We start from the raw sequence: 25,235 nt of genomic DNA, 5'->3' as shown, positions 1-25,235 counted from the left end.
GCTCTGCCATGCATGCCATGGAGAAGAGCGCCACCTGCTGGCACAACCCACACGGTGCCCGGGGCTCCTCCACACACTCCCAGATGCAGGAAAGGACTGGGGGGCTACGGTGGGGGAAGCTAGCAGGGCCAGAGTGGGAAGGCGGAAGGGAGAAGGTGGGTTCTTTAATGAGTTTCATTAAGAACAATCTGTAAATCCCCAGGCAGGTACAAATCCCTGAACAAATTCCCGTTGGGCGCCGCACCCACTGCAAACCCGGGGCTGCCCGGGGGAAGAGCCTGCGGAGTCCCACCAGGGTAGCAGCTCCCCGCCCCACAGCTCGAGAACAAGGCCCACCCACTGAACGCACAGGCTGGGCGCTCTCAGGGCCATAACAGGTCAATTTGCATCATCGCCCCCAGGCAGATCCTGGCCCCTCAGCCACCCACAGCCCGGCACCTGCCCAGAGCAGCCAGCTGGTCTCTGTGATCAGCAGGGCAAGGCAGCTCCCTGGTACCCAGCTGGCTTTGCACTCAGGGCTGTGGGAGACAGGTGAGGCAGAAAGCAGCCAGACTGGGCCAGAGCCAAAAACAGAGCCAGCACTAGGGCAGAAAGCCCCAGGGGCATCGCTGCACATGAGCGAAAGGGGACCTGGGACCAGCCTGCCCGGTGCCGAGAGCACCACATGGCAGGGGAGCAAGGGACTGGCCCAGGCCTGTGGGGCTCTGTATGGGGTGGCATAGGTTAGCCCCAAGGGCAGAGGGATGTTCCAAAAACAAAGGGACAATGTTAAAAGCCCAAGTGGAACCGGGGGCGGCTCTATGGACTGGGGCCACAGCCCAACCCTGACCCTGGGCCATGCTCCCCACCCAGGCAGCCCCCCACAAAGAGCTACAGAAGAACGGCCAGACTGGGTCGGGCCAATGGTCCATCTAGCCCAGTGCCCTGTCTGCCAACAGTGCTTCAGAGGGAGCAAACCATCGCCGCACAGACAGGCCCTAGCAGGGCAGAGCCAGTGTAACAGACCCAGGGCTCAGCCAATCAGAAGGCAGGAAGGAGAGAGCATGGCTGAGGCAGGAACCTGCCCCGGGACAATTTTTGGTATGAAATAGCCATGGAAGAGCAGCCTGGGGGGTGGAGACTACAACTCCCAGCATGACACAATGCCCTTCATCCCAACAGCATGGTTCCATGGCATGCTGGGAGTTGTAGTCCCCACAGGCCTCACTCCATAATAAGGCAAAGGGGTCTGCAGCCAGCTCCAGTGCCCCCATAGGTGTGGGGCACAGTGCCCTCACTGGGCCACGGGCAGGGCCCTGAATTCCAGCCCTCCCTGCCAGGAGAGGCCCAGCGATTCCCTCCAGGCCAACCAACCCCAAGGCAGCCCCTGGCGGGGGGGCCGCCCCACCCAGCTTGAACGGCTCCTTCCCAGGGAAGGGGAACCCACAGCACAGCCAGCCAGGGTCCCCATCCACATAGCAGCGAGTCCAGTCCTACCCCGGGGGGGTGATGCCCACTGGCTGGCGCTGGGCCACAGGTAGGCAACAGGCAGCAGCTGGAGGGGCCTCGGGAAGGCCCAGCATGGTGGCCATCCAGTCACTCTGTGCCCACGAGGCAGCATGGCCAGGGAGGAGCCAGCTGTCAGCCTGGGGACATCCGGCCTCCAGACCCCTGCAATGATGGGGCCAGGGCAGGGCCCTAGTGCTGAGCCAGCTTCTTGTCCAGCCCCTTGCTCTGGGGCAGGTGGCGGAAACGGCAGTCGGCCCCGTAGCTGCAGCCGGCGTTCCGCCAGAAATGGCACTCCAGGGTGGGGGGCACTCGCACCGGCTCCCTGTGGGCACACACAGAGGGTCCAGAGCCTGCATACACCTCATCAGCCTATCCCCCATACATGCACAGCCCAGAGCTCCAGCCCCCCTCCGGGAGACCCTGGGCTGGGATGTCACTGGTGATGGCATCATGCCAAGGCAGTAACAGGCCACGGCTCCAAAGAACCCCACTGGGGCAATAATCCAGGCTGGCACTGGAGGGGTGGGGCGGGTTCCTCCGAGCCAGAGCCAAGCAGGGCCAGGGCACCTGGAGGGGCGCTGGGCAGACCCCTCCGCGGGGCACCAGCCGGGGCCCAACTCCTCAGGCCTTGGGACAGCCTCGCTTTGGCTGCTCAGCTCCATGACCCAGCAGTCCCAGAGCAGGGGGGCACTGCAGACAGCCAGAAGGGCCCCTGCCCACTCGTGCCCCACTGCAGGCTCCAGGATTCCCATTCCCAAGGGCAGCACCTACCTCCCCACAGGCCGCGGGGCATTGCCAGGGCCAGCCCTACCAGGGGCCGGGGTTGCATGGTCAGGGTGCTTCAGCTGCAGCACAAACTTGGTTCCTTCCACTTCGGCCCCCTGGGGAGAAAGGGGCCGGTCAGCACAGGCCACCCCGTGGGGCGGGGCGCTCGCAGCGCTGCCAAGGAGCAGTGCAGGGAGGGCACCACGGCACAGCAGGAGACACTCCAGCAAGGCAAAGCTCTAGGAGAACACGGAGGCCCCGGGCTGTGGGGCAGGAGGGCCCTGGGGGAGAGGCCGCAGGCAGGGCAGACAAACCCAGGCTGGTGTCACCGGCACAGGCCCTGTGCGGACGACCCGGCATGAGCGCAGGGCACAGAGGGTTGGCTCAAGCCGAGTGAGGAGAGGGCTCAGCTCACCCAGAGCTGGGCTCAGCACCAGGCACTGACTGGGGCAAGTCTCCAAGCACCGTGTGTGCCGGGGGCAGGAGTGGGGGAATGACAGAACCCAAGTGGGGCCCTGTCTCCATGGGGGAGAGCCCCAGACGAGCCTTTGGGCAGGGCCCCCCAGCCAGAGAGAGGCAGGACGAGTGGGCCAGGAGAAGAGCGGCTCCCCCTGGGCACAGCAGGCCCGGCCCTAGGGGAGCTGAGCCCCTGCCATGACCAGTCCTGCCTGCTGCCCACCAGGCTGCATTGATAGTTGGCATCAGTGTGGCCTGCCGGCCCAGAGCAGCCTCTGCCAAGCCACATGGGCCAGTGCCCCCGACCCTCTCCCCAGGCCTGGCCTGACCTGCAGGGCTGCGTAGGCCGCCTCCGCAGCCTCCTTCTTGGTGTAGTTGATGAAGGCGCAGTACTTCTCCGGGAGCATCCGCACTGAGTGGATGGGCCCAAACCTGCCGAGCAGAGCGGACTCAGCCTTGCTGCCCTGCGCAGCCCCCGCTGGGACCAGCCCCAAGCTCTCTAGGCATGGGGCAGCCGACACGAGGGACTCTTGTGTCGGCAGCAGGGAGCTGGAGTCAGCGAGAGGGCCCTGGGTCGGCCGGGTTACTCCAGGGAGGGCAGGCTGACGCAGGCCTCAAGACAGGCATGGCTCCCCGGCCCCACGCTGCAGCCAGAGGGGAGAGGCTGTGGCCCAGAAGGCAGTACTCCTTTGACTGGGCAGCCCCCAGGCTGGCTCTGGGGCAGCCCCGGGCATGTGGTGCTTGCTAGCCAAGGCAATGTGGGGGAGCACCAGCAGGACTGGGGGGCAGGGCCTGGAGGGGAACCAGCGTAGGGGCAGGACCAGGGGTCAAGGCAGCCCCAGCGGGGGAGGGATGGGCTGGCAGGAGACAGAAAGCAGCAGGGCAGGGCAGCATTTATGCCTGAGGGCCCAGGCTCCACCCCAGCCCCGCCCCACCGTGCCCTGCCCCAGACAGCTTGGGGGCATGGAGGGGAGGGGGGAGGAATCATAGAATCATAGAATATCAGGGTTGGAAGGGACCCCAGAAGGTCATCTAGTCCAACCCCCTGCTCGAAGCAGGACCAATTCCCAGTTAAATCACCCAGTTGAATCACTCACGCCTCAAAATAGCTGCGCAGCAACTTCTGGGTGATCCTGGGGGTGACGTTCCCGACCCACACAGCGTACCACTCCCTGCCAAAGGCACACAGCACGGGGTCACCCGCAGCCAGCGAGCCGACGAGTACCGCCCCCACCCCATCGCCCACTCCCCCTGCTGCACCCCCAGGCCCAGCACCTGCCCCTCCCCGCCTCCAGGCCCAACACCTGCACCTCCACTACGCGCTCAGGCCCCCGCCCCACCCCCTGGATCCAGCATCTGCCCCCTCCCAACACCCCCAGGCCCACCTGGCTCTCTGCTCAGGGCCCAGCGCCTGCCCCACCGCCAGGCCTAGCAGGCTTTCTCCCTCCTCAAGCATAGCCAGAGATGCATCCAGGACACTAGCCTGTTTCCCCCCACAGCCCATTTCCCAGGTGCCCCATTACCTGGCCTGATGCACAGTGGCTACAGGGTGTCTGGTGCTAGCTGGGGTCTCCCTGCCGCTGGGCCGGAGCCCCGGCTGGGCTGGGCCTTTCCCTCGGCTCCGCGAGCTAGTGATGGTCACAAACCCACTCTCCCCATCCTCGTCCCCCTCGGCATAACCACTGCTGCCCAGGGACCAGCTCCTGGCCTGCTCACCTGGGGGGACAGCCAGGACTTAGCACACCCCCACTCTGCGGGCACAGCGCCATTCGGCCAGGGGCAGGGACAAGCGGGAGGCTGCTCAGGAGCTGCCCAGAAGACTCGGCCCCCAGAGCGGGGAGACTGCAGAGGGGCAAACTGAGGGCTGGGGGACTGGCAGTTCAACCCCGAGCTACCCCTCAAGCCCAACCCGCAGCCCCCTGCTCCCCCATCCCCACACCGCTCTGCCAGTGCCCCTCACTCCCGACTCGCAGCCCCTGCTCCCCCACCCAAGCTCTGCCAGTGCCCCTCAGTCCCAGCCTGCAGCCTTCCCGCTCCCAACTCTTACTGGTTCCCCGAGGAAGACTGGGCCCAAGCCAGGTCTCCGCAGGGAAGCGGAGCTCCACACCCAACGGTCCCCATGCCCCTGTGCCCTTACCAGGCCCCGCCGGCTGGGACTCTGTGGCTCCCAGCGATGGCTCCACCAGCAGGCTCCTCTCACCGCTAAAGCTGCTGAAGCCGTTCTCCTGTCAGGAGGGGAGCAGGTCAGCAGCCCAGCCCCACTCACCTTTCCCCAACAAGCAAGCTAGGGCTCTGATTCTGCTGACCATCACCCTGGCATCTGGGCCCCTGCACATCAAATCAACCCAGGGTGGTCCCCGCAGGGAGAGTTTCCCAGCCTTGCCAGACCACCGCAGGGGCTCCGAGCACATGCAGCCTAGACCAGGGAGGGGGCTGCAGGGCCGTCTGTCCCAGCCAGAGCCCCCAGCCTGGGAGGGGTGATCCTCCCAGAGCTGAGCAGGGCCCCAGCACGCAGGGGATTCCCTGCTGCCCAGCAGGCAGAGACTATTCCTGTCTCACGCTCTGTCCCCTGCAGGGGTGGCTCCCACAGGGCCCAAGCCAGCCAGCCCACCCCACGATCGCTCAGGCCGCGCTGTGCCCACGGCTGGAGGGCCTGTCCCCACCCCCCGTGTAGACAGCAGGGACACTCACCAGGATGAGCTGCACCTTGCAGACTTCCAGCTGGGTGGCTGCATCGGCATGGGAGCTGTCCAGCTGCAGCAGCTCCAGGAAGGTGCTTTTGGCCTCAGCGTAGCGCTGGGGAGAGCCAGGTAGTCACTCACTGCCACCCCCCACCAGGCCCAGCGCCTCCCCACTCCCCAGGCCAGGCTCTCCCCTGCCCCACAGGGCCAGGCACCTGCCCCCTTCCCCTGAGCCTGGCACCTCCCCCATCCCAGCTGCACCCCAGGGGCCAGGGTAGGGGGCCTCCTCCCCCACCTCACTTACCCCACTTAGACCTGGCTCCCACTCCCATGAGCTGCTCGCCCAGAGGGCCCCCCATCTCTCTGACCAGCAGGGCCAGGCCGGGATTCAAGCCCTGGCGCCCACCCCCCACACCCAGGTACCTTCAGCCCCATGAGGGCCTTGCCCTTGCGGAAAAAGCCTTTGGGCCAGCCGGGCAGGAGGCTCAAGGCCACGTGGGCGTCACGCAGGGCCTTGTCATACTGCTGCATCCTCTCATAGCAGTACGAGCGGTTCCCGAAGAGCCTGCAGGGAGAGCACGGTCAGCGAGCCTGGGCCAAACCCTGCTCCTGCCCCAAAGCGCCCGGCAGCGCTGGGCCTGTGTGGGGCTGAGGCTCCAGCAGATCGTGCAGGCGCAGAGGGAGTCGGGCTCGGGATACAGAGCCAGGGCTAGGAGGGGGCTGCATGGACTACCAGCCGTGCCTCTGGCATGGAGAACCCTCCACTCCTCCCAATGAAAGAAACACACTCCCCCAGCCCTTCCCCAAAGAGCACACCGCCGAGAGAAACACTCCCCCAGCCCCACACCAGAGCATCCCCCCACCCTGAGAGAGAAACACTCTGCCCCCTGCCCCAGTGAGCCTCCCCCGGCCCCGAGCCCTGCCCAGCGCTCCTACCTGTGCTCCCGAGGGTTGAGTTTGACAGCCTCAGTGAAGAAGAACACGGCCTCCTGGAAGCAGCTCCGCTTTGCCGCCTCGTTCCCATAGCCTGCAGGAAGGGAACAGGGTCACCAAGATAGACACTGCATTACTGAACCCCGTGCAGCCTAGGCAGCCTCCAGGGTGGGGCTGGCTCGGGTGCCCGTGCCCGCCTGGCACCTACACGGAGATCACTCACCACGGGACAAGCGGGATGCAGCGGGGAATGGGCCAGAGGGAGGGAAACGAGGCTGGGAAGCAAAGGGTTAATGCATCCCTGATGCCAGGGCCCTAGGAAGGACTGTGTCTGCTCAGGGCTGGGCTATCAGGGGCTGCAGGTCGGGACTGAGGGGCACCAGCAGACCTGGGGGGGAGCTCAGGGCTGGGATGGGGGGGCTGCGCATCAGGAGTGAGCAGGGCGGAGCCAGGTTGGCACAGGGAAGGCGTGGCCACTTGTCCGGCCCCGCGGCCCCAGACCCCTTCTGCCAAGTGTGGGAAGGCCGGGCCTGTGGGGGGCGGGGGACACTGACCTGCTAGCACCGTGCTGGGATCCACTCCCCTCCCGTCCTGCCCAGGCCTCGGCACCTGCACAGGGAGCCAAGTAACATGGTGAGGGCTGGGCTGCCGGGACCAGGGCAACTGGGCTCACCCCCCGAGCCCGGCAGGAGGCGAGCGCTCAGCTGGGCAGCGCGTGTGTGGGGCAGCTCGGCTGAGTGGGGGGGCACTGGAGGGGGGAGAGGCCGCAGCACAGTGCATGCGGTACACCTGCGGTGCTGCCAGGCCAGCCTCCCCCAGGAGCCGAGGGGCAGGCTGGGAACCCCGCTCGCCTGAGCCGCCTAGCAGACGGGCTGGTGCTGGGCACAGACCACGCGGGAATTCAGCCCCTGGCGAGAGCAGGGACAGTTACCCCGTCCCAGCAGCACACGCTCCCCCGGGCCGGAGTCACCCATCCCAGCACTGCCACAGAGCCGACATCGCTGATTGCCCTGGCCTCGGCGCCGGGAGGCTGCTTTCTTCTGGCACGGGAAGGGCGCTGCGTGCGTTACAGCTCCTCCTGGGGACGCCCCATCTCCAGTTCAGACTGCAGCGAGGGGGATCGGGTTACACCAACTCCCCCCTGCTGGCACTGCCCCCCACTGGCAGCATCATTCAAGGAACCACTCTGACCTGTCAGTCGGTCTCACTGAGGGGGGTCTGGGGCTCCCCACCCACCTGCCCCAAGGAGCTCTCTCAGGCCGAGCAGTGCTGACCACCTTGGGGTGCAGCAGTGGGAGGAGGCAGGGGCCCTTAGGAGACCTGTCTCTGCCCAGAGAGCCGGGGCGGCACCAGGCACCTCCAGGACATTCTCAATGTCTCCAGCCCATGGCCGGAGAGCTGCCCCGGGGGTCAGGACACACAGCAAAGAACTGCTATGCTCCCTACCCAGGGACGGACACAACTCAGGAGGACCCGCAAGGCTGGGGTACTGCAGCGGCCGCCACCCAGCCCCACTGCCGCGGGGCCCCCCACAGTGCAGCCCCAGCAGAGCCTCTGGCGTGCAGGGGAAAACCTGAAACCCCCACCACTGGAAGACACCCCCCCCTGCCCACACAGGCTGCCCGTCTTGCCATGGCCAGCGCAGGCAGCAGGGGTCAGGGACAGGGCTCTGAAGGGCAGCGTGGAGCACGCTCACACCCTGGCCTTTCCCCTCGGCCAGAAGGGGAAGGGGATATTTTCTGCCCAAGTTGAAGGCTTTGTGCCACATGCCCTGGCCCTGGGGGTGGACTGGCCAAGACTGGGGGCAACCCACCAAGCCCTTCCCCCCCTCTGGGCCTGTGACTCACACAGGGCCCCCAGCTCTGACAACCAGCAGTTCCCCAAGCCAGTCACGTAAATGGCTGGCAATTCCAACCTCCCACCCCAGGCAGCCCGCAGGGACCAGCCAGCCCAGCCCGGTTCTGCCTCCCAGTTATCGTCTCTGCAGCGAATGGCCTGCACCAGAGCGTGGGGGTGTCTGTGTGGGCTAGGTGGGGCCAGGCCCCCATGCCGCAGGACAGCTCTGGGGAAGCGCAGGGCTGTGGTAACAAGGTGCCTTTGGAAGTCCTTCAGCTGTCACTTTCCAGCACATTTCTGCCCCATGCCCAGACACCATGCAAAGACATCAGCGACTCCAGTCCTGCCCACCCCCACCCAGCCCAGCCCGTCCCCTAGGGCACAGGTTAGCCTCCCTGTGAGATCAGCCAGGATGCAATCCACACAACGGCCCAGCCCTTCCCGCCTCACCCAGCCCGCGCCCAAAGCTCCTGTGCTGGGATTCTTGGCTGGCACCTAGGCACTGAGCCCATCACCACAGTACCCGGGCTGCTCTGGCACAGCGCTGCCAGCTCTGCTACCTAATTCCCCACACGCCCACCGGCTGGGGCCATCCCTCTGCGCACGCACAGCACCGAGGCAGGGTGCAAATCCCTCCACTCTGATTGCCTGTCAGGGATTTGCACATTCGATAGTTCTCAGACAGGCCCGGGCCCCCTGCCCGAGGGGGCGCCATGCGCCAGAACTAGGCACCTTCCAGAGAGACACGCAGACGGACCCACTTCCTTCAGCCGCCCCAGCGCTGCCAAGGAGAACGGGCGCAGCTGGAACTGGCCCCGCCTCTCCCCATGCGGGGCTCCGCTTCCCCAGCCGCCCCGACTCCACGAAGAGCCAAGCCCAGCAGGTCGCAGGACGAGAGGCCTGAGTGCGCTGGCTGGGGTGGGGACCCACCTTCTCCTAGAGCCAACCGAACAAGCAACCGAGCAGCTTCCTGCCCACGCAGGGCCTCCGGGCTGCCTGGGAGCGACGCTGCACCGTTAGCCTGCTCTTCGCTTTAGCCAGGCTCCCCTGAGCCTTGGGTCTGCAGGCAGGTGTGGCTTGCTTGCACAGCAGCTTGCCATGGGGCTGCCCCACACCTTCCCCCATTCACTCTGCAATCTGACACCCCATGCTGGGCCCATGTCTGTCGCCGCTCACCACACGCTTTGGCTGCTCCCAGCAGCAGCCCCGGCACACTCCAGCCTGGCCTTGACCCGGACACCGGCCCCGGGAGGCAGCACGGGCTGTTGGGGCCCAGATGTCCTAGGCCAAGGTCACACCGCGGATGACTTGCCACTTTTCCCCGCTGGCTCCCCTGCAGTGCTCACGGCTGGGTCGTGGGGCAGAGCCTGCCCTGCCTCTGCCCCGTCACGCGAAGGGCAGGTGACCTAGCAGGGGGCTGACCAGCTCCGCCTGCGCTTGCCCCTGATTTTCCTCCTCCTCCTCTTAGCCCCACATCCCACCGCCTCCTCCACCAGCCCCTCCACGCTCCCCACTTGCAGTCAGCACATAACAGAGGGGACCCGAGTCTCCCCCACAGACAGGGCTCTCAAGAAGCCACGTCCTTCCCCAGAGAGACGCTCCCCTTCCCTGGGAGCAAGCAGGGGGATGTGCACTGGGGCAGGACCCCTCCATTCACTCTGCCTTGGGTGAGCAGCACATTGCAGGGACAGCCTGGCTCTGGCTGAGCAGGTGGCCATGAGGAGGGTCCTGTGCCCTCGGCGAGCCCCGGCCCCTCTGCCGCGCAGAGCCCAGACACTCCAGCAGCGGTCCAGTCTGATCCGGTACAGAGGTGCTCTGACACACACTGAAAGGCACTGGGGCCAGGGAGGGTGATCGCGGAGTGTCCTGGAGCAGGAGCAGGATGCTAGAGCCGATGGAAAGCACCCCTCCCAGGAGGGACCCAGAGCTGTCTTGTCCCTGCACTGCTGTGAGCCGAGGCCCCAGGGCCAAGAGCCCTGCCTGGTAATAGAGAACAGGCCCCTACACGACACAGCCTAGATCAATCCCAGGCAGAGCCCCAGGCTGGCTCCACTCCTCCCTCACCAGCTGGCCCCAGCTCACTCCAGGGAAGGTTGGCTACCTCAGAACCTTCCCTGAAGAGTCACGAGACCTTTCTCGAGGGCTATGGGTGTGGCAGACAAACACGAGAGCTCAACCCCGGTGCCAGCCAGGCCTCACAGAACTGCTGATCACCTGGCCCATCTGCTGGTTCCACTCACTGAAGCCCAGCGAGGCTCCCAGCACTTCCCAAAGCCCTTCAGCGGCAGGGAGTGAGTCTGCAGCCCCTGCCCCAGTGGTGCGAAATCCCCTCCAGGCTTGTCCTATGGGGCTCAGCAGCTGTGAGTCAGCCCAGAAGAGTCTGTGTTAGGCCAGGACCATGGGGGAGCACGTCACCAAGGGGGGTGGAGCCAGAGGAGTGCGGCCAGGCACAAGAGGGTGGGCAGCCTGCAGAGTCCAGAGCCAGACCCGTCACACCCCACTGTTGGGAGGGCGGCTCAGCCGGGTGCTCAGAGGACAAGTGCCCCCACTCCAGGAGGGGACAGACGCTGGCACTAATCAGACCCACTGGGGCAGCCAGGGAGCTCCCTCCTCCGTCCCATGGCTGAGACACGTTCACCCAACCCAGCCCACTCAGAGGGAGGTATCTGCCCAGAAACCCAACGCTCACCTCCTCCTGGGGCTTCCTGTCCGGCTCCTTGTGCTCAGCTCTGGGCACCTTCTCCTTCCTGGGCGTCAGCGGCTTCACACCCACCTTACGCTGAGCTTTGGAGACAAAGGTGCTGCTCAAGTCCAGCTCATCCTGGGGGAGGGGGACACGGGTGTCAGGCTGGGTGAGCAGGGACATCAATACAACAGTATGCCACGTCACGCCCTACGGGTTGCACGACCAGCAGACACCTGGCCCCAGAGGCAGCGGGTGCCTTGGTCCCTGACCCCCAGCCATCACCAAGCCAGCTGACCCGGACTTTCACAGCCCAGCCATTCTGTCTAGGCAGGCCGGGTGAGCATCGGGCCCTGCACAAAAGCAGGACAGGGCCACAGCCCAGCACACCCAAGCCTCACCTCCGTCTCCTCCTCGGTGCTCATGTCTGCACTCCTGTCCTGGGCCCTGGCTCCCTCCCCTCTCCTAGGAGCTGGGGCCTCACTGGGATCTCTCCGGGAGGAGCTAGAGTCCAGGGTCCCCCTCCGCAATGATGTCATGGCGCCTTCCTCCTCCGCGTCACCATTCAGACAAGGTTCATTCTGCAAGGAGAGCACCAGCCCGTGAGATCAGAGCTCTGCCGGCAGCTTCCCCAGGATGGCAAGGCTCTGCCACCTGGCACCCGCCCGCCAGAGTCCCCTGGGAGGGGAGGGGAGAGCCCAGCCCAGCCCAGCACTCACAGGTTACAGCCCCTCCTCTTCTCGGACACACAGGAACCAAGAGCACTGCGCCACAGAAACGTGGCTCTGAGCCCCGCTCCCAAGCCCGGGGATGACAGGGCAGGCTGCCCGGAGAGCAAGGCGCATCCCAGCTGTGACGAAGTGGGACTGTTCTTAATGTTTCCTCTGAATAGTGTGGGTGTGCCTCAGTTTCCCTTGTACAGTTCTTAAGTCTCTAGGGGGTGGGATAGGGGTGTATGATCGTTGCAGAGCCCTGGAGGGCAGGTGTGTGCAGGGGTCTGGACACAATCGCTGACACCCTGTTTCCTGGCAACGGATGGCCTGGGCCCTTCCCCCCTGCAAGGTGAGAGCTAAAGGGCTGGAGAACAAAGGAATCAGATGACCTCCTGGCCCAGGAAAGGGACAAAGCCCAGAGGAGGAGGGGCTGGAGGGAGTTTCAGTTTTTGGGTCTGGCTGAGACATGGAGTGAAGGGCAGACGTGGTTGTCTGGCTCACTGACCCCCAAAATGGACCCGGCTGAGGGGTCCTGTTCTCTGCACCTACAAGCTCTGTGTTAGACCATGTTCCTGTCGTCTAATAAACCTTCTGTTTTACTGGCTGGCTGAGAGTCATGTCTGACTGCGAAGTTGGGGGGCAGGACCCTCTGGCTTCCCCAGGACCCCACCTGGGCGTAGTCGCTGTGGGAAGCGCACGGAGGGGCAGAGGAGGCTGAATGCTCCGAGGTCAGACCCAGGAAGGTGGAAGCTGTGTGAGCTGTTTGCCCTGCAGACAGGCTGCTCACAGAAAGGAGACTTCCCCAGAGTCCTGACTGGCTATATAGGGAGCAATTCCAGAGCATCACCCAGGGACTCCGTGACACCCAGCCACTTACCAACTTCATCTCGGGCCTGGGCTTCAATTCTTGTTCTAGTTTTTCTTGCCTCTTCCGATCTTTCTGCCTCTGGAAGCCACAGAGAAATGAGTGAGCTCCAGAGAGCTGGAGCTTTCCCCAGCCAGGGGCTCTGACCCCGTTCACTCCCGGGGAAGGCTGCACTTCCGAGTCACTGCTGACACATTTGGTAGAGCAGAGTCAGCTCACCCTCCTGGGGCTGGGGGCCACCCAGCACCACACACCCCCAAGGGACCTCCAGGGCAGGTTCTGTGGGGAGCAGGGCAGCCAACCAGGCTCCTCTGGCAAGGGGAACGGAACTGAGACAGGTTCTCCTGCAGAGCCTAGACGCAGGGCAGGCTGAACTCCTGGCTTGCAGCCTGGAGCTAGGGGCCTGGGCAAGAGAGGACCTCAGGGAAGAGAAGGCACCAGTAGAGCCTGGCCAGCACTCCCTGTTCCACACTAACCAGAGAGTCCCACCAATGTGTGCGATTGCTGCATGAGCCAAGAGACATCCCTTATCCCAAGCTCAGTGATAGCCCCAGACTCCATTTAATCTACCCGACATACCACCCCTCTCCTATGGGACTGCTTTACATGAATCTACTCTAGGAGTATAAGAAGGGGACTGAACTCGACACAGCCCCTTCCCACAGACTAAGAGATGGAGCTGAAGAGCTCAAAACACAGGGCAACTGGGTAGCAGAGAAAACAGAAGTTTGCCCTCCAGAGGATCCATCAGGCTGTGCAGCACAGCTGGTTGGCTGGACAGGGAACAAGGGGAAGGTCTCCCCACAGCTGGAATCCCTGCACCCGGATCTGTCACGAGCCAGGCTGGGAGACCCCAGATTTGAGTGCCAGCAGAGGGCTCTTGGCTCGTTGGCATGACAGAGGCCGAGTTTGCTATCCATCCATTTTGCCAACAGACCTGGTATGGACCCCAAACAAACCCATCTCCTGGCCACAGGCTCCCTGTCCTGCTTGGGGGTGGGAGAATGGCATTTGCGCTGTTGGGGGGGAGGCAAGCGCCGTCACCGGTGTGGCGTGCTGGCGAGATGCACACCCCACCACCTGGGGTCACCGGCCAGGCTGAGAATGCAGAGGAGGAAGCAGGCATGCCAGGTGGCTGGGACAGCAGCAGGAGTGGAGAGCACAGCCCTGGGCACTCACCTTCTTCTTAAGTCTTTTCTTCTCTGCTTTCCTTTTAACTCGCTCTTCCTCAGCTACCAGCTCCTTGGCGTTCTTCTCCGCTTCCTGGGAAGAGAACCACACCAGCTGGGCACAGCCCCCACCCAGCAGCCAGCCCTTCCCAACTGGGGGCAGGGGCACACCACTGGAACTGAGAGTCCCTATCCCCCAGGAGATCACAGGTGATGATCAGCTAGGAGTGGCAGCTGTGAGAAGGACCCCTTCCCCCACAGGAAATCACACTGCAGTGAGAGCAGAACCAAGGTCTAGAGCAAGGAGCCATGGTAGACAGGCAGCTGAACATGTGCTCCTGGTAGTGCCATGCTGTAAGTGGGGAGCGTGGCCCGTAGATGGGCAGACAGAGGGGTGGCGAGCAGGAGCCAGGAGGTGGTAACACGTCTGTCTGCAGCTTTAGTGCGACCCTCGCTGGGACAGCAGGCCCCTACAGCGTAGGCTGTAGTCTACGCTTTCAAAGGGATGGTGACAAACTGGAAAGGGATCAGAAAAGAGCTACAAGGATGCCCTGAGGGCTGACCTTCGGGAGAGGCTGAAGCAGCTCAGTCTAGTCAGCTTATCCAAGAAAGAGTTCTGAGGGGACTACGAGTACCTCCTCCACGGGGAGGAGACTTCTGAGAACCCAAGGTGTGAGTACACAAGGGCAGCATGAGAGCCAATGGCTAGGAGCCGAAGCAAGACAAATTCAGACTAACTTGTTTCAACAGGGACGCGGTGCACTCTGTGTCTTTCTGAGAGAGGCTCTAGCTCTGCCAAACATCTGGGGCTGGATGCAGGAATCCCTGGGTGGTTCTCGGGGCTGGATGGTCCAATGCTCCCTTCTGGCCTTAACAGCTAGGAAGCTTTCCCTGGGGCAGGTTCTCTCATCACCGCTACTGCAGGGGCTTTTGCACCTTGCTCTGCAGCAGCTGGAGATGGGCTCCGTGGAGCCCTGGGCTGATCCGGGATGGGGATCCCGGCCTGCACCCTGGTAAAGTCCGAGGCCAGCTCGTTCTGCTCCTAGAGAAGCAGTACTACATCCATGCTCAGCAGCGGCCCCTCGGGCTGGTCAAAGGTAGCGCTGACAATCCCCACCCCTTCCCCCAGGTTCTGTCCACTCTGATCTGCAGCCAGGACGCCACCAGCAGGTTCTCCCGCGGAGGATTGGCAGAGATGCAGGAGGCACCACAGTGGACAAAGCCCTTAGGAAATACATGGAGGGCCCCATCCAGCCCTGGCCACAGTGGGGCTTCCAGGGGACTGTGACAGGGTGCTGGGCACAAACTGCTGAGCTAGCCCTCCGTCACACCAGCTCCCATTACGGGAGGTAAATTGGAGCTGGCTAGAGAAGCCTCTGCATGATTGGCAAAGGGGAAACAGCTGCCAGCTTGATTAGCGTGGGGGTGCATAAAAGCCTCAGAGGAAGGAAGCCAATGGGGAGCAGACAGAAAGGGGGGAAGCCAGAGAGTGGGAGCTCTTCTCTCTTGGATGCAAAGGCTGGGAAGTCCTTCAGACTGAAACCCCCAAGCTGTATATGGTGAGAAGGTGGTGGGGTTTCATGCTGTAAATAAACTGCACCCGTGATTGCTGAGCCAGAAGGTCTCTGAGTGGTTTTTGGAGCAGAGCAGGGGCAGGAGCAAAGGGGGCCCTGTACGCCCTGTTACACGGACCCACTGGGGAGGATGACCCTGGGGCTCTGCTCACCTCTGCGGTCACCCGCTGCCTCTGGGGCAATTTCAGGTCCAGCAGTTGATAGTCCAGCGACTTCTGGGGCGGGGGAGCTGGTGAGGTGTCCTTGCACAGGAAGGATTTCCTGAAGCCACAGAAGGTGCCAGGGAGTGAGTCCTCGTCAGTCTTTGCATCGCACTCCTTGTTGAAATCGTCCCACTTCTCCTCCTCATCCTCGTAATACTCCCCATCATTGTCGTAGTAATAGCAGAGCTCTTCGTCTGAGTCTGCACAGGGAGAGCACATCAGGCGCTCAGCCCCATGCAGCCACGGCTTGGGCTTCCCATCCCCTGTGCTGTACCTCCCCCCGTCAGGTCCCAGCTATACTCCAGAGACAGTCCCCAGTGCATGACTCCACCAGCCTATACCTCCCAGGAGTGGAGCTCTCGATGCGCCCCCTCACTCCAAACCCCTTAGTCCCCAGCGCTCCCCAAACCTCGAGTGATCAGGGAAGGAGCAGCCCCATCCCAAAACCCCGAAATAAACCAGCTCACCCCAAACCCCTCCCCCACCGAGGGAGGAGCCTGAGATTCCATAGACCCCAAGGCCTTCCCTACTGCTGTCAATCTGCCACGGGAGGTGCCCAGACTCTGTGGTGATGGGCAGGGGGTGGGCTTGTCAGGACAGGGCCGGAGGGGATGGGAGATTCCTGGCAGTTCAGAATCCCAGCCTGGGAGGGGCTCTCGTTCTGGGGAAGCATCGTTCACAAGTCCCGCAGTGGACCTCGACACTGCAAAGAAAAACCTGCAAGGCCACATCACAGAGCCCAGGTCAAAGGAGTCAGGCTCACAAGGCTAAAAATAGCAATGCAGAACTTCCCACTCGGGCTGGGGCCTGGGCTCTGAATCCCGGCAAGGGGCTCGGATCCCAGCCTCCAGCCCAAGCAGGAACATCTAATTTGCTGTTTTAAGTCCTGTAGTGCAAGCCCAAGTCAATTGAGCTGGGCTCTGAGACTCGGTGCTGTGGGTTTTTCTCTGGAGCGTAGACGTACTCCTAGAATGTGGATGAATTTTCTTCCCCGCAGGGTTTTAGCAGGGACAGGATGATCTGCTGACATGCTCCTGCCCCATACATGCCTCCAGGCCATAGCTCTGGTCCTCTGTCTACCTCTCCTCCTGTCCTTCAGCTGTGAGGTCACTGGGGCTGTGTGCATACAGCGCCTAGCGCAACGAAGTCCTGGGCCCCAACTGGGGCTGCTCGGCTCTGCCACGATACAGGTAATGTCACAATGCACATGGCTGGGGCACTGACTAACAGGTGTTTGGATGGGTATTCTTTACCCAGCCCCACTCAGACCCTAGCCACGCTGGGAGCGGTCATGAACTGGGAGGGGAAAGAGCACCCAGCTGAGTCCTCTGCCTGCAGCTACAATAGGCCCCCTTGTGGCAGCTTCATCAGAGGCAAAGGACTTCTCAGCCCATGGAGTCTGAACCTCACCCTCCACCACAAACCTGATTCTCCCAGGGCAGGGCGAGGCACTTGGCAGAAGGCAGGGTGCATCGTTCGGAGAGAGCTTCTGGGCCAGGGCTGTGGGACTGGCCCCTCTCGGCAGCGCTGGCTTGTCCCCACGGGGTTCCCAAGCACTTTGCCAAGAACATAACATAAGAGCGGCCGTGCTGGGTGAGACCAAAGGTCCCTTTAGCCCAGTATCCTGTCTTCCGACAGTGGCCAGTACCAGGTGCCCCAGAGGGAATGAACAGAACAGGGAATCATCAAGTGATCCATCCCCTGTCGCCCATTCCCAGCTGCTGGCAAACAGAAGCTCAGGCCATCATCCCTGCTAATAGCCACTGATGGGCCTATGGTCCCTTAACTTATCTAGTTCTTTTTTGAACCCTGTTATAGTCTTGGCCTTCACCACATCCTTTGGCAAAGAGTCCCACAGGCTGACTGTGCGTTGTGTGAAGCAATCAGACAGGGCTCATGGAAGCAGGGGTGAGAACGAGTGAGGAGGGTGAAGCCTGCCCGCAGCAGGGGTACGCCAGGGCGTGAAGCCCTGGGCACAGCAGTGCCTCTTACAAGCACCAGTAGCAGGCGTGCTGTTAGCACCCCAGGGGTGGAGTCAGGAGGGGCCGGGGATGGCTCTGCCTGAGGAGACCGGCTGATTCCGCAGGAACATGAGACACGCTGCTTCCAAGAGCTTCTGACCCCACAAGGTCCACCCACAAAAGCCCCTGGCCTCCCCGACACTCCCCTTCCCCACCCCCTCGTACCTGCTATCTCCTCAGCTTTACACTTCATGGCACTGTTGGGGGGGCCGTACAGGTTCTCCATCATCAGCTTCTCCATGAAGTTGTTGAGATCCTAGGAGACGGAACCACACCTAGCGACTCAGGGTCTCCAGCAGCCCCGCTGGGGTTCCTCAGTGCCTCCCCCCCTCACTGCTGCGCCCACCTGTTACACACCTTGAAGCTCTGGTCAAATCAGACAGAAGAAGCAGGAATGAGCTTCTCCCAGAGCCCTGGCCCAGGGTCCCCCTCCCCGCCTGCAAACCAGGCAGCCAGCCCAAGAGACTCAGCCATGTCTAGTTGCCAGGGGTCCAGCTGGGAAGGTGGGAGCCCCATGATCCCCTTGAGGGATGCACCCCACACACTCCCTTGAAGGCAGAGGGACAGCAGACACATACCTCTTCCTTGTGGTGCTCTAAGCTGGGGTCACAGCCGTAGCTGGTGAGCAGGCTGAGGGGTAAGTGCCCCGGCGGGAAGGGCCCTGCAAGACAGCAGCTGTGAGCAAGCAGCCAAGCGGGCCAGGACCGAAAGTGAACGTGCAGAGGGTCAGGAAGGCCAGGGAACAGACCAACCCACCTCCCGCTGATGCATGGCCCCAGCACCCCCTCCCCTGCCGCCTCCCAAGAGATCTCCCAAGGGGACACCCCCGCATCAGGCCCAATGTATCTCCTCACTGCTCGCTCACGCCGGGGAGCACCCCAGGTAGGCCATCCCCCCCAGCTGGGAGCAACATCACTTCCTCCCCCAAACATAGGGTGGGGGCTCCCCCCAAACGCCCAGAGCAGAACAGCCTGGGGCTCGGGAGTTACTTTCTTCCCGCATGTCCCCAGACTTCCCCCACCTCCCCAACCCCCCACTACACCCGAACCCTCAGACACGCCCCCACTGTCCGAACCCCCCCCCGCACCCAGCCCCTCAGACACCCCCCACCTCCCCCTCACAGTCAAACCCTCAGACCCCCTTCACCACCCCAACCCCCCTCATACCCAGCCCCTCAGACCCTCCTCACCGCCCCAACCCCTCTACACCCAGCCCTTCAGACACCCCCCCACCTCCCCAAGCCCCCACTGTACCCGAACCCTCAGACACCCCCCCACCTCCCCAACCCCTGCTCACACCCAGCCCCTCAGACCCCCCTCACCGCCCCAACCCCCCTACACCCAGCCCTTCAGACCCCCCCCACCGTCCAAACCCCCCCTCACCGCCCCAACTCCCCCTCGCACTCAAACCCTCAGACCCCCCCACCTCCAGCCCCTCAGACACCCCCACCGCCCCAACCCTCCCCACACCCAGCCCTTCAGACCCCCCCTCACTCACCCCGCTCCGGCCCCCCGGGGGCTCCCGCCTCCCCGAGTCCCGCGTTCGGCATCAGCCCAGGGAGGGGCGGCCTCCCTCCCACCCCAGAAACACCCCCCTCAGCCCACCCCACAATCCTCTGCGCCGTGCGGAAACCGGACACAGTCACAGGAGTCCACCCTGCCGCCTGCTGACGCCATCTTTGCTAGGGGCGGGGAGGGCCCGCGGGCCCCGAGCCCGCCATCTTTGCTAGGGGCGGGACAGGCCCGAGAGCCCCGAGCCCGCCATCTTTGCTAGGGGCGGGGAGGGCCCGCGGGCCCCGAGCCCGCCATCTTTGCTAGGGGCGGGGAGGGCCCGCGGGCCCCGAGCCCGCCATCTTTGCTAAGGGCGGGGACGGCCCGAGAGCCCCGAGCCCGCCATCTTTGCTAGGGGCGGCGCGGCGCGCTGCCCGGGCTCCGGGCAGGGACACGGGGAGCGGCCAGGCTGGGTCAGCCCTGGCGTGACCCGCCCCGGCCCGGCGCCTGGCAAGCCGGGGCCCGGCCATGGGGCCCAGAGGCCTCCTGTACCCCCCCCGGGAACGGCCTCTGATCCCTTGAGCGGGGGCCGGCTGACCCGGGGCTGGGAGTTCAATCCTTGAGGGCCAGCCAGGGAGTGGGGCAGAAACTGGGGACTGGCCCTGCTTTGAGCAGGGCTCGGCTCCAGCCCTGGTACTCTGTGGCCCTCCGTGAACTTACCTCGCTCTGTTGTTAACCCCGTCGTGCTTTCGGCCGCCGCAGCGTCCCCAGGCGAGGAGTTCCACGGGTCGCCTGCGCGCGGGGGGAAGGGTCCCTTCCTCCGGGTTGTTTGAAACCTGCTGCCCGTTCATTGCATTGGGTGGCCCCTGGTTCCTGGGTTACGAGGAGGGGTAAATAACTCGTCCTTCTTCCCTTTCTCCGCCCCCGTCAGGATTTTATAGGCCTCCATCATATCTCCCCTGCGTCGTCTCTCTTCCAAGATGACCTATCCCCGTCGTTTTAATCTCTCCTCATATAGACGCTGTTTCCTACCCACAATCGCTTGCCCTCTGTGCTTTCTCCCAGTCTCGTCCTTTGTTTCCCGTGGCGTGGCACCAAGCAGCACGCAGTATTCGAGGTGTGGGCAAGCCCAGTGCCCGGGGGAACCCTACAATAGCACATGGGGTGGGCAGGCCCAGTGCTCGCAGGGCACCCTTCAATCACACACGGGACGGGCAACTGAGGACAGTACTGTAACTGCAGGCAGGGAGCTCATGTGAGTTTGCGGTTCCCCAGCACCCAGGCGGGATCCCCAGAGGGCTGGATGTGCTCAGAGGGCTGCTCTGGAGAGGAGGACTGCCTGCCTGCTCCCTCTCCCGGACTGCCCGGATTAGGAGCTGATTAGAGCTGTTATTAAGCTCATTTCTCTCTGGCTTTAGCAGCGGGCAGCTGCCTGGGGCCGTTGCTGACCCACCATGGACAAGGAGAACAGCCTAGGGAGAAGCCGCAGGAAGGCCTACCTTGAGGTGAGGGCTGAGGGGAGCCCTGCGTCCGCGCTGTGTCTTTTTGGGGTGCCAGTGGGAGCAGGGGACTGAGGCCAGTCACTGGGGATCGGAGGGGAGGCTGAGCCAACCCCACAGCAGCCCTGTTACATGGGGCCCCAGCTGGCACAGGGAGTTCTCGCCCTTGGGGGCTGGGTGTTTCTCAGGCCAGGCAAGGGGGTGAATGTCTCCAACACACCACAGTCCTATGGGTGGGATCATTGGCGAGCCCCAGGCACTGAGCTGACTAGGGAGCCAAGAGGGTCCTTCCCCAGGGACAGACACATTTATGGCTGGACTCCAAGTAGCTTGATTTGCCATATAAGCAACTGGAGGGGACCCCAGTCTGGGACAACATGAACAAGGGAGAGTGGATCCCCAGCATCTCGCCCCCCTAACCCTTCATCTGCCCAGGCACCCCCTGAAATTCTCCCCCCAACCCAGCAAGAGGAGACACAAGTCACTTGTACCCAGTCGTCAGCCCCAGCTGGCAATGGCTCTCCGGGCAGAATGCCAGCCACCCGGAGAAGCAGTGTCCTCTGGAGAGAGGGGTGGGCTGGGAGCTAGGCCCTGGCATTGGGATCCCACTGCACACCAATGGGCCTGGCCTGCAGCAGGCCAGCCCCATGCCTCAGTTTCCCTCTGTAAAGTGGGGACAGTGCTGTTGCCCTGGAGGTGGGAGGTTAGTCAGTTACCCAGGATTAGCTGGTCTGTAAAGAGCTCTGAGAACTGACACACGGGGCACATGGCCGGAGTTAGGGTTCTAATGGAGACAGACACCAATGCCGAGCTCCGCAGGAAAGGCTGTGAGCAAAGCGGCACGGGGCTCAGGGGCACCGAGTCACGACCAAAGCTGCAAGGAGTCCTGGCCCCCAGCCCATGTGCACTATGCCCCTTTGGGGAGCTGTCAGATGGGAACATCTCCCCACAGGTACCAGGAAAGCCAGGAGCAGCACCAGGTTCAGCTACGTCCTGCCACAAACCCACCCTTCCTGTGCCTCGACACGGCCAGGGCAGGGCAAGGGAGTGGGCAGCGAGGTCGTGCACCGGTCCATCTCCCCCAGCCCAAGTTGGGACCCAGGCGTCACACAGGTGTGTGCATGCGGGGAGGGGGAGCTCTAGGGATGGGGAGGAGAGATGGATAATGGGGAAAGCCCAGCGGTTAGCCCCAGGGCTGAGGGACTGACTCCTGGCCCTTGCTGCCCAGCTGCCCCAGCCCAGCTGTGGAATCCAGTTCTGTGGTTCCCCTAGTCCGGTGCCCCCCACCCCTCTGCCAGGGAGCACGCCACTTGTCCTGGCTCCCTTGTTTCTTCTGACCAATAAGAAACTGCCTCCCTCTGCCCCCCTTCCCTGCTCCTCCATTGCTACACCCCCTGCACCCTTCCCTGTGCCCCCTTTGCTGCACCCCTCTATCGCCCTTCCCTGCACCCCCAAAACGCCCTTCACTGCACCCCTCTGTCCCTCCATCCCCCTTCACTGCACCCCTCAGCCCCTTCTCCTCCCCATTGCTGCACCCCTCCATCTCCCTTCCCTGCACCCCCCCTTCTCCCCTTCCCTGCACCCCCAAAACCCCCTTCACTGCACCACTCTGTCCCTCCATCCCCCTTCACTGCACCTCTCAGCCCCTTCTCCTCCCCATTGCTGCACCCCTCCATCTCCCTTCCCTGCACCCCCACCCCTTCTCCCCTTCCCTGCACCCCCAAAACCCCTTTCACTGCACCTCTCTGTCCCTTCTCCCATTCCCCATTGCTTTGCTTCAACCCTCTACCCCCCTTCCCTGTGCACCCTTTGCTGCACCCCATTGCGGCACTCTTCCATCCCCCTTCACTGCACCCCACCCCTTTTCTCATTCCCTAGTCCCCCACCCCCTTTCGCTCTCCGCCCCTTCGCCCCTCCTCCACTGCTGCAACCCTCTGCCGCCCATCCCTGCACCTCTCTACCCCCTGCTCCTGCAGCTGGCACGCCTCCATCCTGCTGAGCAGCGCCCTGAACTCAGGGTTACACAGACACGTGGCCATGAGTCACAAAGCACGGGGTGGCTTCCCTAGGTGACAGGGTGGGTGCATAGCCCTGTCCCTGGGATGGACGCATGCTCTGGGCTCCGGCAGGGAGACATGCAGGCAGAGTGCAGCTGGGTGGCTTCTCCGAGTGGCTGATCTATTGGTCTTGATTTCTGTGGGAATGTGACAGAACTGAAATCGGCAGCCAGGCCTGTTTTGCTGGCTGTAGGCCTGGAGGGGTGCAGCGAAGGGGGTAGGCTGGAGGGGGGAGAGGGGTGCAGGGAAGGGGAGAAAGGAGCAGAGGGGCAAAGGGGTGGGGGGCACCGAACTAGAGTGCCCCAGAGAATGGGGTTCCTGAGCTGGGCTGGGGCAGGTGGGCAGCGAGGGCCAGGACTCAGTCGCTCAGCCCTGGGGCCAACTGCTGGGCTTTCCCCATTATCCTCTCCTCCCCCACACCTAAAGCCTCTCCCCTGTCATCGTTAAACCCAGGTCCCAGCTGAAGGGCTTCCCCCAGGAGCTTCCTCACAGGGGACAGGTGATGGATTGCGAGCCCAGCAGGGACCAGTGTCATCTCTGTGGCCTCTCTAGCAAAGCGCAGGTCTCTGACCACTTCAGCTTCCTCGCCCCCTTCCCTGCCTGCCTGCCCCTTGCTGACGGGGAGAGGGAGGGAGAGTTCAGTTAGAAATGAGCAGGGTCCAGGCGCTTGCTGCTCCTGGGGAGTGGGGGGAGGCAGGACTGATGAAGCCAAGCCCGTCCAGCGGCTTTTCCTGGTGCAGGGGATGGGTGATCCCAGCACATGCCCGCCTGCCGGGCCCCCACCCACCACGAGCACCCCCACCCGCTCCTGCACACACACCCACCCATGTGTGCACACGCTAAAACTTGCAATGTAGACACCGCCCCCCAGCCTAGCAGTGGCCCACGTGTCCTTGAACACACCTTCCCATGCGTGCCCCCCCGCCCACCCTCCAGTGTGCACATGGACCCGCCCCCCGACACGTGCACACACCCTGGACAAGGCTCAAGTGACCCCGCACTGCTTTGGAGAACTTCACCAAAGAGCAGAAAGCCAATCTTTGCAAGAACACGTCAGAAGCCCCAGCAGACCCAAGCCATGGCCCATCCCCACTCAGGCTCTCCCTCCCTTCATCGCTAGCCCCCTGTGGTCACCCAGGCAGCTGCCCTACACACCCCAGCACCTACTGAGCCCAGCACTAACTCAAGGGGAGGATCAGCAACACTGAGCCTGGACCCAGCTTCCCCAGGCGGGGAGGTCAGGGAGCGGGGGAAAGTCAGGAATTCTTTCTTCCAGAACAATGCCCAGATGCTCTCTCAGAGAGTGGATCCTGTGTGTGTTCAGGGAGGCCTGGCTGGCTGGGCTAAGTAGGCCAACCAACTGACCCGGTGGCCCACACTAAATGAGGAGATTGGCAGGGATTAGACCTCAGGATACTCTTGGCTTTCAGTCCACTCCCTTCATGCATAAAGCAGCCACTGAGGGAAGGGGCTGGCAGTGCCTGGGAGACCTTGGAGCTGGTGTCACCCATGATCAGCCCCACTAGAATAGGGAGCAGAAGTATAGAAAGAGAGACACTCCTGCGCCAGATAAATCTGGGGGCCCTGCTAGCCTGACACTCCCCCCTGCTGCGCTGGAGCAGGCCAGTGGGCATACTTACGTGGCAGGCCTGTCTCCTGGTTGAACCACATCAGTCTAGTTGGCAAAGTGCAAAGGTCCCACAACACAGGCTGTGCAGGGAGGGAGGGGAAAGCCCCAGCTGAGGGCCAGCCCAGCCACCCTGACCCTCCCTGCCAAGTCCTTACCCAGGCCTTGGGTAACTTGTTTCTGGAGGGGTTTGGGGCATGCTAGGCAGAGAAGGCCCAACCGGTCTCTGCCCCGAAGAGCGCACTATGGGGCAAGTAGCAGCAGGGCTCCGGCAGTCACTGGCTACAGCAGCTTATCCAAGGGGCCCAGACACAGATTCTGCCCAGCACCTTCTGCAGGGGGCATCATAACTTATGGGGAACATGGGGATCTCTACTAGGCTGCTGCAGAGGGTTCTGCATGGGGAGTCAGGGGGGGTTGGCCAGAGACTCTGCAGGGGGTGTTGCAGGGAGCTCTGCAGGGGGCATCATGAGGGGCCATCGGGGGAGCTCTGTAAGGGGTTCAGCAGCGGGCTCTCTGGAGGGTGTCATGGGGGGCTCTGGAGGGAGTGTCACAGGAGGCTCGTGGGGGGTTCAGTTGAGGTGTTGCAAGGGGCCCTGGGGGGGTATTATGGTGGCACTTTGTAGGGAGTGTCATGGGGGTTCAGTCAGGGGTGACATGGGGGCTCATGGGGAGCTCTGTGGGGGTGTCACAGGGGTTCAGTTGGGGTGACATGCGGGCTCATGGGGACTCTGCAGGGGTGTCACAGGGGTTCAGTTGGGGTGACATGGGGGCTCATGGGGGCTCTGCAGGGGTGTCATGGGTGGTTCAGTCAGGGGTGACATGGGGGCTCTGGGGAGCTCTGTGGGGGTGTCACAGGGGTTCAGTTGGGGTGACATGGGGGCTCATGGGGAGCTCTGTGGGGGTGTCACGGGTTCAGTTGGGGTGACATGGGGAGCTCTGTGGGGGTGTCACGGGTTCAGTTGGGGTGACATGGGGGCTCTGCGGGGGTGTCATGGGCGGTTCAGTCAGGGGTGACATGGGGGGCTATGTAGGGTTCACTTAGAGGTGACCCCGGGGAATCATGGGGGACTCACAGGGGTGTGGCAGGGCATTCAGTCAAGGGTGACATGGGGGGTTCAGTTGGGGTGACATGGGGGGCTACATAGGGTTCACTCAGAGGTGACCCGGGGGAA

The 25,235-nt window shown here is 63.3% G+C and overlaps 1 protein-coding gene across 4 annotated transcripts; it reads right to left on the bottom strand.

The window, feature by feature from the left end:
- Positions 1-228: 228 nt before the first annotated feature.
- Positions 229-24,163, bottom strand: TTC31 (tetratricopeptide repeat domain 31). Of its 4 annotated transcripts, none has more exons than XM_074952017.1 (19): positions 24,074-24,163; positions 19,598-19,750; positions 17,966-18,048; positions 17,553-17,753; positions 15,316-15,566; positions 13,600-13,683; positions 12,433-12,501; positions 11,244-11,423; positions 10,849-10,980; positions 6,878-6,932; positions 6,327-6,417; positions 5,814-5,955; positions 5,401-5,505; positions 4,847-4,934; positions 4,233-4,425; positions 3,807-3,881; positions 3,039-3,141; positions 2,260-2,369; positions 230-1,810 (listed from the first exon to the last, which is right to left on the bottom strand). In XM_074952017.1, exons 4-19 carry the CDS (start codon positions 17,626-17,628, stop codon positions 1,678-1,680), a joined length of 1,887 nt encoding a protein of 628 aa, XP_074808118.1. In that variant the 5' UTR covers positions 17,629-17,753; positions 17,966-18,048; positions 19,598-19,750; positions 24,074-24,163; the 3' UTR covers positions 230-1,677. The 4 variants fall into 4 exon arrangements, with proteins under 4 accessions (XP_074808119.1, XP_074808116.1, XP_074808118.1 ...); XM_074952016.1 differs by having other exon boundaries at positions 17,553-17,643; XM_074952018.1 differs by lacking the exon at positions 24,074-24,163 and having other exon boundaries at positions 229-1,810; positions 17,553-17,643; positions 19,598-19,656.
- Positions 24,164-25,235: the final 1,072 nt, after the last annotated feature.

This window comes from Natator depressus, chromosome 4, assembly GCF_965152275.1.
Source record: "Natator depressus isolate rNatDep1 chromosome 4, rNatDep2.hap1, whole genome shotgun sequence".
NCBI classification, from domain to species: Eukaryota; Metazoa; Chordata; order Testudines; family Cheloniidae; genus Natator; species Natator depressus.
The sequence above is the reverse complement of the archived record's forward strand: the minus strand, read 5'-3'. Positions and strand labels throughout refer to the sequence as shown.